The sequence below is a fragment of the Parastagonospora nodorum genome (assembly GCF_000146915.1).
Source record: "Parastagonospora nodorum SN15 chromosome Unknown scaffold_15, whole genome shotgun sequence".
NCBI lineage: Eukaryota > Fungi > Ascomycota > Dothideomycetes > Pleosporales > Phaeosphaeriaceae > Parastagonospora > Parastagonospora nodorum.
The window spans coordinates 933,494-950,457 of record NW_001884563.1 but is presented as its reverse complement, the minus strand read 5'-3'; the positions used below and the strand labels follow the sequence as shown (position 1 = coordinate 950,457).

Here is a 16,964-nt window from a genome sequence, read left to right as displayed (position 1 = left end):
CGTATGTCATCAACCTCTGCATAACTAGTTTTTTTCCGCCATCGCCAGCTGTTAGAAGTGCAACACTGTGGCGCTCCCACTCGGTCCCAGCACCGCCTTTCCTCAGCTTTGGTGTGCCTTCCGTCTTGTGATGTCCCAGCCCATTATGGTGATGCTCATCCGCGCTGCCCATGGCTATTATGGAAATGCAATCCCGGTTTCGCCGCAAGCGCCTCTCGAATTTCATCGACGCTCTTGTCAGCCCATCCAGCGCTTGACAAGTGACTAAGAGGATACAGCAGTTCATTTTCTTCCCTCCCCACAACCTCCTCCCACTTTGGCGCTGGCTGTGACATGATGATGTCCACGTCCTTGCGAATCTGCTCACAGAATGCGTCGAGTGGGAGATCGTTGACGTCGTCACCGAATGGGTTTTCGATTTCTCGTCCGATGAGTGCGATGCCGAGGATAATGTATGCAGCAAATACACTCGCGGGTATCGTAACCCAGCCTAGGAGCTTGTACAGCTGGAACGGAAGAAGCAGAATGTAAACCCAGGTAATCTGACTGATCGCAATTGAGTAGGCAATTGGTAGCGGAGTATTGAGGATGCGATCGGTACCGGTGAGGACGTCGTTCATGGTAGTCAAAGCGTTGAGAGATTGCGTCTGGTAGATGGATACCTTGAACGTACCATTATCGTAGATATGCTTCATGTACGAAGACAGATGGGAGAGAATCTCAAGCGGAAGATTGCCTAGCGGAACCCGCGACTTCTTGACAAGTTTGCGCGGATTCGACTCAGCCATGGGGACACCTAGGAACTGGCCCGCTGTCTTGAAGACATTTGGCTTCTTCCTCTGATCCGGTACATCAGCAGCCTTTGCATACGTATGCAGATGGCCGACCATGTGCTTCAGGTCGTCGTAGTGCATGTATGGTTCAAACCGCAATTTGTGTTTCACCGAGACAGCGTATGCAGAGATGAGATTCAAGCAGCTGATCTTTGCCAGTAAATCTTTCTTTCCAAGCGAGGGGTCGGAGTGTCGCTCATCAACGTGGATCCAGATCAAGCGCGCGAGATTCTGCGATGCAAGAGTGAGCTGCGCCCAGTATTTGCGCCCTTCGTTGTAGCGCTCATAAGCGGTAGAGCTGCGGAATGATAGCGCGAGACCGACAACGAAACCGAGGACCGTGAGGAGAAGTTGGTTAATGCCGACTGTGCAGTGTTAATATCTGTAATACCGACGAGAAAATGGGAACGAACGGTCATGAACGAATTTGGAGATGCAGGTTATTGCCGTAGACCAGCCTGCAACAACGAGAAGAGGCAGTATCATTTCTGGCGTGATAGAGCCATGGAGACGCAGGAAAATGGGCCATTTGGAATGGTGGTCGAGGTCGCGAGGGCCAATCTTGACAAGTTAGTATGACGTTGAATTTGGAAATGCGTCGTGCCCCCGGAGTGCAGACATACAAAGTAGTCATCGAGATCTTTATCAGTATCTTCTCTCTTTATCTCAGGCCTGATGGTCTTGGAGCCATTCGAGCCATTCGTTGACTTCTCTGCCATGTTGATGTTGTAGCGGCCGCAAAGCGTCAACTTTTCCGTGTCACGCAAAAATATAGTTGCCCAGGTGGGAGGTCAGCCGCTCTACATATGACGAGCCGCTGTCGCGTGCACGCCCCTGACGCATTCACATCTCTGCCTTGTAGCGCCCGACATCCAGATTTTGCGTTTGACACGTCGGCTTGGCAGTCTTGTTTAAACGCTTCGATTTGCTACAAGGGGAAGGGCGCAAGATACGCGACTCCAATCCCGTATCGTCGCGTAAATGGCACTGACTGATTGCGGGCACTGCCCGTCTTGGCATTGTTAATGTACGGCCCTTTTTTGGTAGGACGACTCGTAGGCGATGTGCTGGCGCGACGCCGGATTGCGTTCGACAGCGCGACAATTCAGCGGCGTCCTTCAGGAGCGATTGAAGGTGTGTACTACCTGATGGTCCAATCATCACATGTGTCGTGATAGCCTTGTCCAGATGCACTCTGTTGCGTCAATCGAAGGGGTTGATGTGTGTCAAGCAAGCGCTTCGGGGCCACCGTGTCGAAGAAATTGGATGCGCGGGATGGTGAACTCCAAAATCCAGCAGCCCTGTCCTGAGGTCGGTCGAGATCTTGGGCTATAGCTTGGCGGTCTTGATCGCACCTTGACTTTGCTTGCGCCCTGTGCTCAGGCTTTGCACACAATCTTGGTGGTTGAAGTTGGACAGCAATGTCAAAAGGGGTTTGTCCTTGATTGCCAAGACGCTACCCCACAGCGTCACCTTTGGCTCCTTCCATAATCTCACATCCATCTACAGCAAGTTTTGGGTATATGCCTTCATTGTCTTTCTACATTTCTTTGAGTTCTGGGTTGATTGATGACTGTTTTGCGAGATGGGTGTATAGAGTCGCACCCGCGCGCACCAAAAGCAAGCAGACATACGGGCGGCAGGTGCCCATGAGGATGGCTCAAGCTGATGGTGAATTACTACATGGTCTGACAGGTCGTTGTCGCACCAAGCAGGTGCCATCAACACAGGTTGCACGCGCATTATAGCATGTGCCGATCGCTACCATACCTGCAAATGCAGAGTTCATATAGATCGCTACTATTGGTCTACACAAAGCGAAGAGCTCTTAATCTCTTAATGCCAGCTTTCAATCTGCATACTGTTTACATTTCGTAAAGAACGATCACATCTGAAATCCGTCGACATGATTTACTCGGCCTTCTTCTTGGTTGCTATATCTTGGTTTGCTCATGGTACGATTGACGGCAACATCATTCCAAACGTGACGAGGTCTATGAGCCATCAGAGAAATCCGACAGATAAGAAGCGCTGGGTTCTTGGATATTCAATGCGCTCTTCAGTTGCTGCGTGGAATATGCTAACATTAAAGAATGCTTTCTTCTTGCAAATCAACAAATTTCTGCGCATTCAAGCAGTGTTCAATCAGTTGACCAGTGCCGAGAATCTCGGAATAGAAGCAAGGTCGAAACATCTCAACTCCAAGTGCAAAGCAATGCTATTTCGCGAACCGTGAAAACCATATGAGAGCTCCTTCGCAGACTGAAGCTATGAAAACCCAGCCGACGGACCCCCAGCATGGCGCTGGACGGCGGTGTTCACCACGATATTCCCCGGTCCGTGCGACAAAACTTGGATGAAATGACATCCGAGTTTGAATGGCTGTTACATGAAGTCTCCGTGTTGAATGATATGCTCAAATCGATAACTGACGCAAATGAAGCCATGTATCACGGCCTGTAAGTGTCTACCGGACACTCTTCACAAGCTTCACAGTAAGTATTGCAGGCCTGAAGTTAATGGTTAGAACCGAGGGAATCTAAACTATCTCTCCGACTTTTCAGGGGACATTGCACAACGCTACAAACCATACGTGGACGTCAATTGGGCTTTGCTTATAAGTAATACTCGGTGGCTACCGTCCTGGCTTAATTTACACCGCATCACCCCAATGTTTGAGTCCTAAGGCTATCTGCAAAATAATCGCAAAGTGAACAAGATCGCTTAGATTTAGATCATAGGGTGGAGCTGGTTCAACGAAATGCTATTCACTACTGGAATATTCGCATCATCGGGGCGGCTTTTTAGAAGAATTTGGCCTGAAGCTGTCTACATGCGCAGGACTGTAAGTATTTATGGAAAGCCTAATGTAAACCTAAAGACGCTCTCGCGATACTCTGCTTCATCTTAATAATACCCAAAGTGATCAATACGTTAGCAGTGCACGTACGGGCACGTCATACAGCAGTCTCCGAAAATGCTCCTCTAGCAAACATCATCATGAGCATAGTATTTACTGGAATAAATGAATTCCCGTCTATTCTCAACGCATCCAATCCACACTCTAAGTGCAAATCGTCTTCGCCGCATTCCCCGTCAGAGTCCACTTAGTCTTATTCGCCGTGCAAGGCGACTCCCTGACCGTCGTCCCATCGATCCTCGCCGTGATCGCAATATCCCTCGAATTCGCGAACTCGCTACGGGAGGCGAGTCTGACCTCACCGCCGCCGTTGATCGTGCCTCCCTTGATGTTGATGTTGTAGCAGTTCTCCAGCAAAATCGCATTCCCGCCATTATTCGCCAGATCAATGCTGCCAATCTCTGCGCCGCCAGATTCCGACACGCAGAAGATTCCACGGCCACCGCCGCGCGACTTGACACGGTTGATTTTGATGTTGGTGGCGTAGCCGTTGTTGACTTTGCCGGCTTGGTTAGCAAAGCGGAGCGTGGCATAACCGTTTCCTGTAGCGACGTTTTCGCCGTCAATGGTGCCGATATTGGCGTTTGTGACTTTCTGGAGGAGAAGACCACATTCGCCGACGTTGCGGGCGATGACGGAGCCGATTTCGAGGCGGTCGATATTCCAGGTCTCGACGCAGTGGGAGCCGGTGCGTTTGCAGTTGATTGTTCCCATTTTCACGTTGGAGTTAGGATTCTTGTCTCGTTCAAAGCGAATAGCTAGTCCAGCTGTTAAGTCGAAGGTGATGTCGCCCAGGGTGAGGCCAGTGGTTCCAAAAAAGCGCATTCCGAAGTACACACTACCAGTCATGGTAAGGTATGGGATCTTGACATTGGCTGCATCTGTAACTTCAATGGCACCTCTTCCACTCTTTACAGCGGCGTTGATTGTTCCGCATCCTTCGAACGTTTTACCGGCTTGGATGGTGATGGTACCAGCGCCGATGGAACCCGATGCAATCACGGACACACGCTGACCAGTCGAAATAGAGTCGACGGCGCGCTGAATGGCAGTAAGGTAGTCGCCGGTGTAGACAGTGCTGCTGCCCTTCTTGGCGACGAAAGAACTGCCCGAGCCCTGGTCGTGGTCAGCTTTGAGGTCATGATGCTGGTTCTCAACTACGATAACAAGTGATACAGGGATATTCAACAGGCTGGAGCTATATACAGTGCCATCAAGGTTTGATTTTGACGAAAAACTGCTGCGTATAGCTTTAGGCTATCGAATGAGCTGCCATGCTTGTCGCTCTCCGTCGTAGTTGAGAGCCTGTATTAGCCTAACATCAACGTACCGTAACAGTAGCATCAGGCGTCCCCGATCCGCACTGGGCAACGACAGCAGAAACCAGCGCGAGCGCCGTAGCCAGGCTAGAGATGTGAACCATAATGAACTTGAGTGAAAGGCCTTTTGCGACAGCCTTACAATCTGCACATAGCAAAGAAAGCAACAGTACTTAAACCAAACATTCAGTACAAGGTTCCCTAGCGCCATTGCACAAATTACTCCTCTCCCCCCAAGACGCACATCCAAGCCCTCGAAATGAAGCCAGTGCGCGCGGTCCCCACCAATGGGGTAATGCACATCTTTATTTTCTAGCAGCTGGGATGTTGGATCGAGAAAATCGTCACGGAGTAATATAACTTGTTTGACATTATCCAAGACGATCTTGAGAGTACGACAACTTCTTTACCTGCCTGTTACATTTTATGTGCTCTTCGCTTTGAATTGGCAGCCATGTGTAGCACAAGAGTCTTTTCGTAGCGACGTTGTTTCCTGGTGTTAGTCTGAACTATATTGCGCCATGGCACTAATGTTTCATGGGCCTTCGGAGTTCAGCGCCCAGCTTAGGGAACAGATCGACCGTTTGCGATATCTAGGAACATGTGCACTGCCAACTGGTCGCGTGAAACACGTTGCATGGCTGGGGTGGTACTGATGCAGAAGGTAGGAATAGTCTTCGATGGCATGCCTTATGCATACCCCAGATTTGCACGGGAAGTAGACTGCTTGATGGGGAAATGTGCCGCTGCGGTGGTGCTGGTTCGGGGGAACTGTGCCCGATCGGCACGTGGATGTTTTCAGTCGAATAGTGTCAGAGCTTGTACATTCGTGCGCGTGCTTTGCAAACACTGGAATACTGCGAGGTATGCTATTACAAGGATGCGTAAGCCTATGTTGGAAGGAGTATCCTCATGCTATTGCCTCCACCTGCGCCAGCGTGGTTACCTTTGGCACTGGGGTTGTTTACTGCCCCGTTGGGCTTAGCGTATTACTATATAGCCTGAGATCCCTCGGATCTCACCCAATACACTTGTTACTCAACTTTCATACTTCAACAGCCTATATCGATTCGCATCATCATCAGCATCCCAACTTGCTGCAAAAGAAACCTGAAAATATACGGCTTCACCAATCTGCATACTATAAGGACAGCTACGTTCGACAGAGCGGGCATGAACTGTTGCGACGCCTGGTGACGAATGCGCTGCCAAGTCCGCCCAGCGATGTGGTTTACTTCTAACATACCGAGGTGGAGTAAATGTGTCCGCGAATGGTATGCATTTGCACCTTGGCGGTGTTCGAATCTCTGGGCTGAGGACTGGTCGGTAGCATGGTGGACTTGAACGCGTATAGCGATCCTGCGCATGTTACAGAGTGTATGGCGATGCATTATTGTCGGACTTGAGATCGATTAATATCGTTCACGGTTACTGGGGCCTATGCGCGCTAGGCACTGCAGATCAAGGGTGCAAGCTCCGCTATCAACAATGCACACACAGTGACGCGAGGAGCAGATGTGTTGGGAGAATATCATGAATTCGGTGAAGCTCGTGTCTAGAGTGAGTGTATCGTCCAGGTCCATGTCCAAAACTCCATTCACGAAAGTTTGAACCCAACCCAAGAAACCCAAGAAAAGAGTCAAGATTGTCATACGGCGATAGGTGGTGAGCCAGAAAACATGTCATCATCATCGGAGAAGAAAGAAGCCACTTCTTGCGTCGAGATTCCGAAATCGCTAAAGGCACCAACCGTAGTATGCCGGATAGGTGGGTTGGGACCGGCTGCTGGTCGTGCCGCCACCGCACATCGTCGCTTTATCTGGTTTTTCGACGAAGAGAGCGTTGTGCGTGCTTTCCTCTTGAACAGGCCTGGACGGTCAGACACAGAGTCTGGTCGTTGCGATGGTGAGATGTCTTCGCGTCGGAGTACAGGTACGATGGGTTGCTGGGGCAGTGGCTTTGTCTTGCGCGACAGTACAATACCACTTCTTCGTGATGGCGGCGCTGCATGGGTGGTGCCCCCAGCACTCTGGGCAGGAGGCAGGCGGCTGAACGATGGCTTCGTCACTGTGGGCAAGGATGTAGTTCTGACCAAGCCACGGGTCGGAGTTGGAGCTGTGAAATTTGCGGGAGCTGAACCAGGGGTGTCGTCGAGGTCATCAATAGAGAAATCGAAGTCTTGCGTAGAGAGTGGTGGAAGGCTTTCCGTTATGGAAGGTGGTTGAATGGACGGCACGGGCGCCTGTGACAACTCGCGCGCAATCTGAGTGCCACTATCAAGGAAGTCGTCCCAACAATCACCCAGTGATGGTATCGGAGACAGTACTGGCTCCTGATTCGGCTTGGGCTGCGAGATATCAGATAGGGACTTGTTGGAAGCTGGCAAAGCTGGAAGCTTGAACGTTGGGTTCGTGTTGACCTGTGGCCTGGCCGTTGGTATACAGATGCTTGCTTTCTTAGACAAGCTGGAAGAACGCATATGTCCTGGCACCGTGGGTAGCTTAAAGCCTGACGAGGGCGTGTCGAGGGGAAGATTTCGGTATGTATAGTCGGTAGAGACGCGGACGGGAAACTGCAAACGCTGGAACGTGTACTGACTTTCGTTTCTATACTTGGCAGGGAAAGGGACCCGAGTAAGCAGTGCTTTGGTGCCTTCGAGCTGGCCGTCTAACACGACACACTCTAAGCGCTCGTTCTCGGCGCGGAGGATACGGAGGTGTTGGCTCTTGGAGAGCTGACTGCTCGTGTTGAGGTCCCGCAGAAGACTGACAACACTGCCCACTTTGACTCGCAGCCGATGGGGTGGTAGGCCAACAGAGTTGAGCTTATGGAGGAGACCAGGCGTAGGGTCCCATTCCGGCAGCCTCAGCGAAACGTCCTGCGAGAGCAGTTCGATAAGCGGCTCCGGCAGCTGGTCCAAGATATTCTCAATGGCTTTGTTTATAGGACCGTGCAGACGTGCAAAGTCGGCATCGTCTTTGGTCGGCGTCGGATGGGGCGGGGCAGGAGGTGGTGGGGGTGGGGGCGCGAGTGAGGGTTGTGGGTGCTGCACGTGTGCGGGAGGCTGTTCAAGAGGGTCAGACATCAGGAGGTCATGGGCCTCGAGCAGCGTGTCGTCATCCAGGTCATCGTCGACAAACTGCTCCAGTAGCGTCGCCTCAACGGTTGGCAGGTCGGGGCCAATGTCGGCGTCTTGGTCATCGTCATCGTCGTCCCACGGCTCCTTCTCCACCGTCTGCGCAATAGCCTCAAGCGTTCGGGTGAGATTCCAGATTCCGCCGGCGCTGTTCGTCGTCCTTGCGCCGCTTCACGCCTAAGAAGGCCTCCATGCCGTTCTTTAACTGCGCCTGTGTGTGGCTGTAACCGATCAGCTGTGTCGCCAGCCCCACCCCCATTTGCTTGCGGGCAGCTTTCTCCTTGTCCTCGCGCTCTTCGCGCTTCTTCTTGGCGGCTTTGCGATTCTTTTCAGCGTCGCGCAGGCGGGCTGCGCGCACATCCAGCTCGTGGCCGCGTTCGAGCTGCTTCATCTGTCGCTCGGGCAGACGCGGTCCATTCTGTTTGTGCTGCTTCTTCACTTCGCTAGTCGTCTGCGCGATTCGAAGCGGGGTTGGCGGCATGTCGGGCGTCGCATCGCCTCACTTCCGAGTTGGGGCGTGTGCTGGTGAAGGTAAATCGGTAGCATGGGGGTGGCGTGGCCATGTTCGCTTCCAGGGAACTTGCGCTAGCGCGAACCAAACACGCCATCACGTGCGAGCCGCAAGCATCCTGCCCGGGTGCCCCTTCAACCTCGCAATCACTCTCTGCCAGTCGACAAACTTCAATAAGTGAAGAAACTCCGCCCTATCATCTCACCAAAAATATCGCCTCGAGTGCATGCTACTGCATGTCGTCAACTACGAGGGAGAGTGAACAATGGCATCCCATGGCCTGAAGTTATACACAGTGCTATTGGTTTTCGAATCTGACGGAAAGGCCCCATGTATAGCGTCAGATCATCAGATGGGCTGCCTTCTTTTGCACTCTGGTCGCTTTTTGTCGTAGTTGAGAGCCTATAGCACGATTCGGACCAAAAGCGGAAATACACGAGTGCAAATTCCTGCGCCCTCTCCGCAAGCGCATCATGGAAGATGAAAGCCGATGCTCTGCAGCCGCCATTTCGACCCACCCATAGCTCCGCTTTTCTCGGCATGTATGAAGCAGTCCGTAGACATTCTCATCCGTTTAACAGCATCTCACAACCATCATGGCATTTTCTTTAAGAGGCGTGGCTTACATTACAGGTGCCGGCTCTGGTGAGTTCCATGCTTCCCATCGAACACATACGAGCTCGAGTGGCTCACATGACAAGGCATTGGACAGTACACGGCCTACTCGATGGCAAGGCAGGGCGTCCGCTCGTTCGCCCTCCTTGATCGTAACCCTGTCACAAACACGATCAGCGAGCTCAAGAAGATCGCACCAGACATCTCGGTCAAGGAGTTCGAGCTTGATGTGACCAACGAGAGAGCCATCGATGACAGCATAGAGAAGACAGTCAAAGAGTTCGGCCGCCTCGACTATGCAGTCAACAATGCTGGCATCGGTGGCGTCATCAAAACTTCCGACCAAATCCCCAAGGACGACTTCGAAAAGGTTCTTGCCGTCAACACAACTGCCGTGTGGCAATGCCAGCGCGCTCAAATCCGCCAAATGCTCAAGCAAGAGAAAATCACCGACTCTTATCGGTCATACCGCGGATCTATTGTCAACGTGGCCTCCATGTATGGCCTTGTGGCACCTCCATCCAATGTTCCGGCTACCGCATATGCGACTAGCAAACATGCTGTGATCGGTCTCACCAAGTCAGACGCTTTGGCCTTTGCTCACAAGGGCATCAGGATCAATGCCATTGCACCAGGATATGTCATGACTCCGCTCGTGCAGCAGACTATGGGTCAAGGCGACATGATGGAGACGGAGCGGAAGAAGGTGCCTGTCCACAGATACTCAGAGATGGAAGAGATCGGCGATTGCGTTGCCTTCCTACATACAGACGCAGCGAGTTACATGGTCGGTGCAACCCTTGTCGCTGATGGAGGGTATACGATAGTCTAGCCGGCAGAACAATATCACTCTCGCCAATACGCGTTTGCCTCATTCTCAGCTTTGCTTCAATGACCAAAGATGGCGTCGACTAACCCATTGGTCCAGACCTTCACTACTTAGCGCTCTCGGTTGTCGATTGTCGCTTGGAAGAGGGTTGAGTACAATGCTCTCGCGCTTCACTCAACCGCTGATGGTCCAGAGTTATTTGGCCCGGTCCACGTGCCACCGTAACGACTTAGCTTGCCCGGCTTGTCGTTTGTCATGCGACTCGGATATGCTTAGCCCATGCTGCCGGGAAAGACCGACCCCTCTAAATGTGCAGCATTTACAGTAGCGCGGAACCCCGGATTTTGATGCCCCACAAGATCTGACTCGCAACGATAAAGAGAGTCAGAAGTTTGGAGAGAGTGGCTGATTCATGACTCTCAAAGATCAAAATGTTGGGGTTGTACGCGCAAGTGATGAGCTTTAAAGACGTGCGGAACTCTTCGCACGATTAAGTTTGTACTCGCGATCGACTCCTCAATCTTGAACCTTCCTCATCCGATCGAATCGTCTCTTCAATCAATACCGCGCGCGCAATGGCAGACTTTCTTGTTCCGTCGTCAGCATCTCCAGAGACAGATGCCCAACATCGGCTTAGGGGCCCCATCCATGCACAGCGACATGTTCGCGTAATCTGCATTGGAGCTGGTGCTTCTGGTCTTCTCATGGCATACAAGCTGCAAAAGCATTTTACAAACTACAGCCTTCAAGTTTATGAGAAGAACTCAGAAGTATCAGGAACGTGGTTTGAAAACCGTTATCCTGGGTAAGTCTGGTCAAGATACCCGAAGAATCCTTTGACAGGGTGGATGCGATGCATTCCCACGCCATTTGCCGAACAAGCGAATACTGACCCCTCACCCAGGTGCGCATGCGACGTCCCATCACATAACTACACATGGTCCTTCGAGCCCAAACTTGACTGGTCAGCTGTGTACGCTAGCTCGAAAGAAATCTTCGCATACTTCAACGATTTTGCGCGAAAGTACGGTCTGCACAAATATGTCAAGACGCGGCATCAAGTCGGCGGCGCAATTTGGAACAAATCAAAGGGCGGTTATGACGTGCAAATCAAGGATCTGGAAAGTGGTCAGATCGTGAATGATCATTGCGATATTCTTGTCAACGCGGGAGGCATTTTGAACAACTGGCAATGGCCCGCAATTCCAGGTATTGACAAGTACAAAGGCACACTGCTGCACACTGCAAATTGGGACGACAGTATCGACCTGACCGGTCGTAACGTAGGCTTGATTGGCAATGGGTAAGTGGCACGACTCGAATGCATTATCACTACTAACCATCTTACAGCTCATCTGGTATCCAAGTTCTTCCCACAATCCAGCCTTACGTGAAGAAAGTCACGACTTTCATCCGCGAACCGACGTGGGTCTCACCAGTGCAAGGCCTCGAGCAACACATCTTCTCAGAGCACGAGAAATACGAGTTTGCCACCAAGCCTGGTGCATTGAGCGAATACCGAAGGAACATCGAGCGCGGTTTGAATGGTCAATTTGGCATCTTCCTGAAAGACAGCAACGTCAACAGCGAGACTGAAGCATACTTTCGCCAGCAAATGACTGAGAAGCTGCGCAACCCTTACCTTGAGGAGAAGCTGATACCGAACTGGCATGTTGGTTGCCGGCGTCTTACACCTGGTGTTGGCTACTTAGAAGCTCTCGGCAAAGACAACGTTGAGACTGTATACGGAGAAATCAACGAGATCACCGAGCGGGGCTGCCGCTGCGACAACGGGCAAGAATACCCTGTAGACGTTCTCATCTGCGCCACTGGCTTCAACACTTCCTTCAAACCGCGCTTCCCGGTCGTAAATGCTGAAGGCAAAAACCTACAAGACGTCTGGGGCAAAGAGCCTCGCTCCTACCTTGGCCTTGCTGCCGCCGACTTCCCTAACTATCTCATTTTCCTCGGGCCTAACTGTCCAATTGGCAACGGACCGGTCTTGAGTGCGATTGAATGCCAGGCAGATTACATGTGCAAACTCATCGACCGCTTCCAAACACACAACATCTCAAGCTTCGCGCCAAAAGCCGAGGCGGTCGATGACTTCCTCGCCTACAAGGACGAATACATGAAGCGCACCGTGTGGCACGACCCATGTCGCTCATGGTACAAGAGCCTGGGCGCTGATGGCCCAGTGACTGCGCTGTGGCCTGGATCGACACTGCACTACATCGAGGCGCTCATGGAATTGCGACTTGAAGACTGGGAAGTCACATATGCTGGCAATCGCTTCGCGTGGCTGGGCAACGGGTACAGTCAGACCGAGATTGATCCCACTGCAGATTGGGCATTCTATATCCGCGAACGCGATGACGACGAGCCAATCTCTAGATTGAGGAAGCTGCAGCTTTTGAATAAGAGTGGAACAGTCGCGCCCAGTGCTGGTGTCAACTTCACTGGCGCGGTCAATGAGAGTTCGGGGCAGGCGAAGCTGTAAATCCATATATTGAGGGAGGATATTTTGTCTGCGCTCCTGGATCAATTTAGCCGGTCTGTCTGTGTCTAGCGTTTTGCATCTGTATTTGCTCAGCGAGTCTTGCATTGTGGAGGATCAGTCTGTCCTGAAAATCACATCTTTCTTCTTCACCACACGTTCACGCACCACCCATGTGCACGCATCCATTCCCACCTTCGTTTACCAAAACTGCACTCCTCGATGACAAGAATAGCTGACGCATACTCATATCCCAAACGAATGAAACAGAAACAAAGTTTCGCGCTAGTGCGGTTCGGCTCTCCACTTCGCGGCCCCTCGAAACATCCGACCACTCCAGCGCGACACGTCCAATTCTACGTCAAACATTCACGACACGGCCAATGAGTTGCGCTTAAGTATCTGGAGAGCCGCGCGGGTCGGGTACAGATCCAATGATCATGTCAGCATTCTGCACGATACGCCCTTCGATGCTGTGATGATGAGATGGAGGGCAGGTGCAGCGGTGAAAAACGGCCCAAGATACCACGACAGCAACGCTTTGTCCATCCACAACATGAACTAATTTGAACAAGACCAGTTCCCGAATCGCATCAGCTAAGCCACGCTCGGCTGCCTCAGACTATCCCATGGTACCAAACCGGCAAACCTCAGGGTCTCCAGCGCACGGCCGTTACTACTCGCAGCGAGTCGTTTCGGTGGCTTCTATATCGATTGCCTTGCTCATGGATGATCGTCGGTGTAGCACCAACAAGTGCTGCCCGTATGAGTTTGGGGCTGGGGTAGGGCGTGTAACAACCAATGTCTTGACGTTTGATGCGTGCTTGAGGATGCGCCTTCGGGTCTGAGTGAGCATAGACGGGTAGGCATATAAGATGGAAGATAGTCACCATTAACATCATCACCACCATCAGCAAACAAACAATTCAAGCTTCCAAATACCATATTCAACGCAACACATCTTCAGCACCTTCTCCACAATGCCTACCTCCCACATCTCCACCCCCCTCAACGGCGTCCCCGCCGCCACTGTTATCGCCGCTCTTCACAACCACGACCTAATGATCAAAACCCTCTGTCCAGCACTCATAAGCTACCACTTCGAGTCCGGCGACAAGGCCACATCAGCGACATACTCCATCACCGACCGCAAGCCCATCGGCCAGGTAAGCACACTCACCCTTTCTCCTTCCCCCTTCGATCCCCCTTTGATAAAACAATGTAATAATCCCACTTCCAGACAACATATAAGCTAGCCCTCACGAACGTCTCCTCCGGCGTCGATTCCCTTGTCAACGCCAAGCCGCCTGTCGGCGTCCTCACTATTTCGGGCAAGTGGCGCGTTGAAGGCGGACAGTTGAGTGAGGAAGTGGATATCGATGCGAATTTCATGATGAAGAAGGTGGCGAAGTTGAACGTGGAGAAGACGCATCCGGAACAGCATGTTAAGCTGTTGGAGGCTGCGCTGGCTTAGATGTAGAGTGTGGAAAGGGAGGAAGAGGGGGGGAGTCGTAATTGAGTTAGCATGTGTGCATGAGATGGAGTTTTGATTAGAGTGTGCCGCTGGGATTGTGTAGTGTTCATGTTCAATGATTGATTGTTTTACAAGCTAGTTTCCAGCATGATCTCAATACCAGGCAGCGGCGCAATTCGTGCCTGCTCTACACGTACACGACGACATGAGCTAATAGACCTTGGAGGTATAATTAGTATAAGGTTAGAGGAGCCTGTAGGTTTGCACAGCTACAAGATCCTCTACTTAATTCTGTACATGTGTTTGAGTATATACCGGCTAGCTCTTCACCTTTTCTGGTGCGCAGGAATTTGGCCGACGCCTGAAGCTAACGCCTTGTCTGCATGCCAACTCCAACTCCTTTCGCTATATCTCATAAAACCAACCAGAACTCCTCACTCATAAATCAAACTTGTCCCCATTATTTCCAAACGCATCTCCACTAAACGCACTCTGCGGCGGAAATCCATCCAAATCACTCCCCACGCCCATCCCCGTCGACCATTCCTTCCCCATACCCCACTCCCCTTCACCCAAACTCATAAAATCCAGATTAGTCATACCATCTACGCCACCCGTCTCGCCATCGAATGCGCCGATTTCCGGAAAGTGTACGTTAGCAAGCTGACTTATAGAGTCGTTTGCGTCGAATTCAGCGCCCATCCACGCCCCGCTATGTCGGGGATTTGAACTTGATAGTGTAGTGCTAGGCGTAGACAGTGCGTGGGAGAGGTCAGGTGTTTCGTTCAGGGCTGGCCACGACGCGCCGACTTCAGAGCGTGGAGTGATCATGATGTACCCATCTAGTCGATCCGTGTTGTCTTCGAAGCGCGGCGGTGGAGGCGCCTTGATGTTGAATCCATGGTGGTCAATGGGCATGCTCAGTGTGGTGCTAATACTACTAGTCCTTGGCTTCCTCAAACTTGTACTAGTGCCTGCTCTGGGTCGGCCAGTTTGGCGCTTCTTCCAGACTGTGTTCATGTTTTCGCATTCGTCCATGTCGATTGTAGAACCGCGGCGGGCAGGCACGAGGGCGGATTTGGGCTTGTACAGACGGGACTGATTGGGCTCGGAGCCGCCGCGTAATTCGACCATTACGGCGCGGAGCACGACGGACATGCGTTCTGCCGGTTGGTAGGTGTGGGCCATGTCGGAAAGGGCGGCGGATAGACACTCTAGGTATTGCATGTTGTTGTTGCGGTCGTTCGCGTCTTTGATGAATGCAAGGGCAGCCACCAAGGCGGTTGCTGCAGTGCCCTGTTTGAATATCAGTACCTAGAATGCCGCCATAAAAGTTCAATACATACCGCATGCTGCATACCAGTCACAAAGATCTGCCTTGTGTCGAATCGTTGTCGATGTTGCCAGTAGATCCTGGCGACTCTAATAGCATGCTTCGTGCACACCGTTCGACTGAGTGCCGAGAAGTGGTCATCAGGTCCACTCTGATCACTATTTGCGCTTTGATCTTCATACAAAGCGAACGGTCTATGTAACAAGATCAAGCTAGCGTGATATTGCTGGTGTAATAAGAAGAAGGAGAAGGGCGCCGTGGCAATGTTATTCGGCGTCCATCGCAATTGCTCAGGCAGTCGAGCGTACCAACTGCTAAACTCGCGGTCCAGAGCTGCCATGCGCATGTACTGGTTGCGATCAATTGCTGATTCAGGGTTCTTCGAGTGTGGGTCCATGTTCTCGGTGATCTTGCCGGCAAGCTCCATGAGATCAATGAGCGCTTCGTAAATAGTGGTCTCCATGCTCTTTCCTGCGCCTGCAGGTCGGCAAGCCCCAAGACGTTCAAACTGCTTGGACAGATGATATATCTCGAGATCAGAAGACTTCATGCTTGTTGGTCGACCAAGGAAGAGTGCCCAATATCTGCCAGATTGTATTAGCAAGCTGAAGACTATTGCAATCCGATCGGAACATACTTGTCGTAGATTACACACGCCCAGAGAGTCATTTGGCGAATCTCAATCTCGCGCTCTGGTAAGCCCGAGAGTCTCGTGTCCAGGTGTAGTCTACACGTGTGTTAATCATTGATATGTTCGATATGGATCAAGCGCAAGCTTACCCTATGTCAAATGCAAGTCTTACAGCCATGCCTCCGTACATCCATCCAAGATTATCACGGCCGACTCCACACTCTAGATCGCCGAGAAGCAGCAACGCCACAACTGAAGGGATACCACCCGGCCTCTCCAACTCATGGTCAAGCATGTACTTTGCTTCTCGATGCAGAGTACTCTCCATCTGTGGCAGCGCGATTTTCCTGATATCCGGTCGGTTCTTCTCCGCAAATCTGAAGCCCATTGCCAACACGCAGACGTGCAAGAACCCAGAGTAAAATTGCGTGCGACCCATTTCCCGGTCTTCGTTGAACGCCTCGTGATGCAAAACGTGAATGACAGGATTATAGCACTGCCAGAAAAGATCCATCAGGTAATCGTACGTCTCCAGAGGCAGCGATCGAATGATCTTGTCAGCACGACGCGCTTGCTCGGACTGTTCTTGTGCAGAGTCCATGGGATTGCCGATTTCGGAATGAACGTGGCAGTTTGTAGTAGGACCAAAGTAACGTAAGCGGCCACTGAGTTGGTCGAAGCTGAGATGGCCGCGTGTTGAAAGCAGTCTGTTAACCATACCATCTTTCTTGGGCGGCGGGAGTATAGACGGCGAGCTTGCACTTTCTGCATCTCCCAACGGGCTTTCGTTTTGCTCTAGTGGATCGAGGTCTTGATAAATATAGTCGTCTTGTGGCGAGGGCTGGCTTCCAGGACTTGATTGTTCG

At 51.7% G+C, this 16,964-nt stretch overlaps 9 protein-coding genes across 9 annotated transcripts; 4 read left to right on the top strand and 5 right to left on the bottom strand.

The window, feature by feature from the left end:
* Positions 1 to 155: 155 nt before the first annotated feature.
* Positions 156 to 1,552, bottom strand: SNOG_09884 (hypothetical protein; the record flags this gene model as incomplete). The annotated part of the gene is made up of 2 exons (XM_001800118.1): positions 156 to 1,205; positions 1,457 to 1,552. 2 exons carry the CDS (start codon positions 1,550 to 1,552, stop codon positions 156 to 158), a joined length of 1,146 nt encoding a protein of 381 aa, XP_001800170.1.
* A 1,579-nt stretch (positions 1,553 to 3,131) lies between these two features.
* On the top strand, positions 3,132 to 3,641 carry SNOG_09883 (hypothetical protein; the record flags this gene model as incomplete). Its single annotated transcript, XM_001800117.1, has 2 exons — positions 3,132 to 3,292; positions 3,575 to 3,641. 2 exons carry the CDS (start codon positions 3,132 to 3,134, stop codon positions 3,639 to 3,641), a joined length of 228 nt encoding a protein of 75 aa, XP_001800169.1.
* Positions 3,642 to 3,897: 256 nt separating this feature from the next.
* SNOG_09882 (hypothetical protein) lies at positions 3,898 to 5,176 on the bottom strand (the record flags this gene model as incomplete). Its single annotated transcript, XM_001800116.1, has 2 exons — positions 3,898 to 4,899; positions 5,084 to 5,176. The coding sequence occupies 2 exons, from the start codon at positions 5,174 to 5,176 to the stop codon at positions 3,898 to 3,900; spliced, it is 1,095 nt and encodes a 364-aa protein (XP_001800168.1).
* Positions 5,177 to 6,110: 934 nt separating this feature from the next.
* SNOG_09881 (hypothetical protein) lies at positions 6,111 to 6,405 on the bottom strand (the record flags this gene model as incomplete). Its single annotated transcript, XM_001800115.1, has 2 exons — positions 6,111 to 6,182; positions 6,319 to 6,405. The coding sequence occupies 2 exons, from the start codon at positions 6,403 to 6,405 to the stop codon at positions 6,111 to 6,113; spliced, it is 159 nt and encodes a 52-aa protein (XP_001800167.1).
* A 315-nt stretch (positions 6,406 to 6,720) lies between these two features.
* Positions 6,721 to 8,689, bottom strand: SNOG_09880 (hypothetical protein; the record flags this gene model as incomplete). The annotated part of the gene is made up of 2 exons (XM_001800114.1): positions 6,721 to 8,351; positions 8,386 to 8,689. 2 exons carry the CDS (start codon positions 8,687 to 8,689, stop codon positions 6,721 to 6,723), a joined length of 1,935 nt encoding a protein of 644 aa, XP_001800166.1.
* Positions 8,690 to 9,446: 757 nt separating this feature from the next.
* SNOG_09879 (hypothetical protein) lies at positions 9,447 to 10,166 on the top strand (the record flags this gene model as incomplete). Its single annotated transcript, XM_001800113.1, has 1 exon — positions 9,447 to 10,166. One exon carries the CDS (start codon positions 9,447 to 9,449, stop codon positions 10,164 to 10,166), a length of 720 nt encoding a protein of 239 aa, XP_001800165.1.
* A 572-nt stretch (positions 10,167 to 10,738) lies between these two features.
* On the top strand, positions 10,739 to 12,663 carry SNOG_09878 (hypothetical protein; the record flags this gene model as incomplete). The annotated part of the gene is made up of 3 exons (XM_001800112.1): positions 10,739 to 10,968; positions 11,068 to 11,466; positions 11,514 to 12,663. The coding sequence occupies 3 exons, from the start codon at positions 10,739 to 10,741 to the stop codon at positions 12,661 to 12,663; spliced, it is 1,779 nt and encodes a 592-aa protein (XP_001800164.1).
* Positions 12,664 to 13,640: 977 nt separating this feature from the next.
* Positions 13,641 to 14,134, top strand: SNOG_09877 (hypothetical protein; the record flags this gene model as incomplete). Its single annotated transcript, XM_001800111.1, has 2 exons — positions 13,641 to 13,826; positions 13,901 to 14,134. 2 exons carry the CDS (start codon positions 13,641 to 13,643, stop codon positions 14,132 to 14,134), a joined length of 420 nt encoding a protein of 139 aa, XP_001800163.1.
* A 1,421-nt stretch (positions 14,135 to 15,555) lies between these two features.
* On the bottom strand, positions 15,556 to 16,699 carry SNOG_09876 (hypothetical protein; the record flags this gene model as incomplete). The annotated part of the gene is made up of 4 exons (XM_001800110.1): position 15,556; positions 15,776 to 16,018; positions 16,105 to 16,194; positions 16,248 to 16,699. Coding segments are annotated over 4 exons (786 nt in total).
* Positions 16,700 to 16,964: the final 265 nt, after the last annotated feature.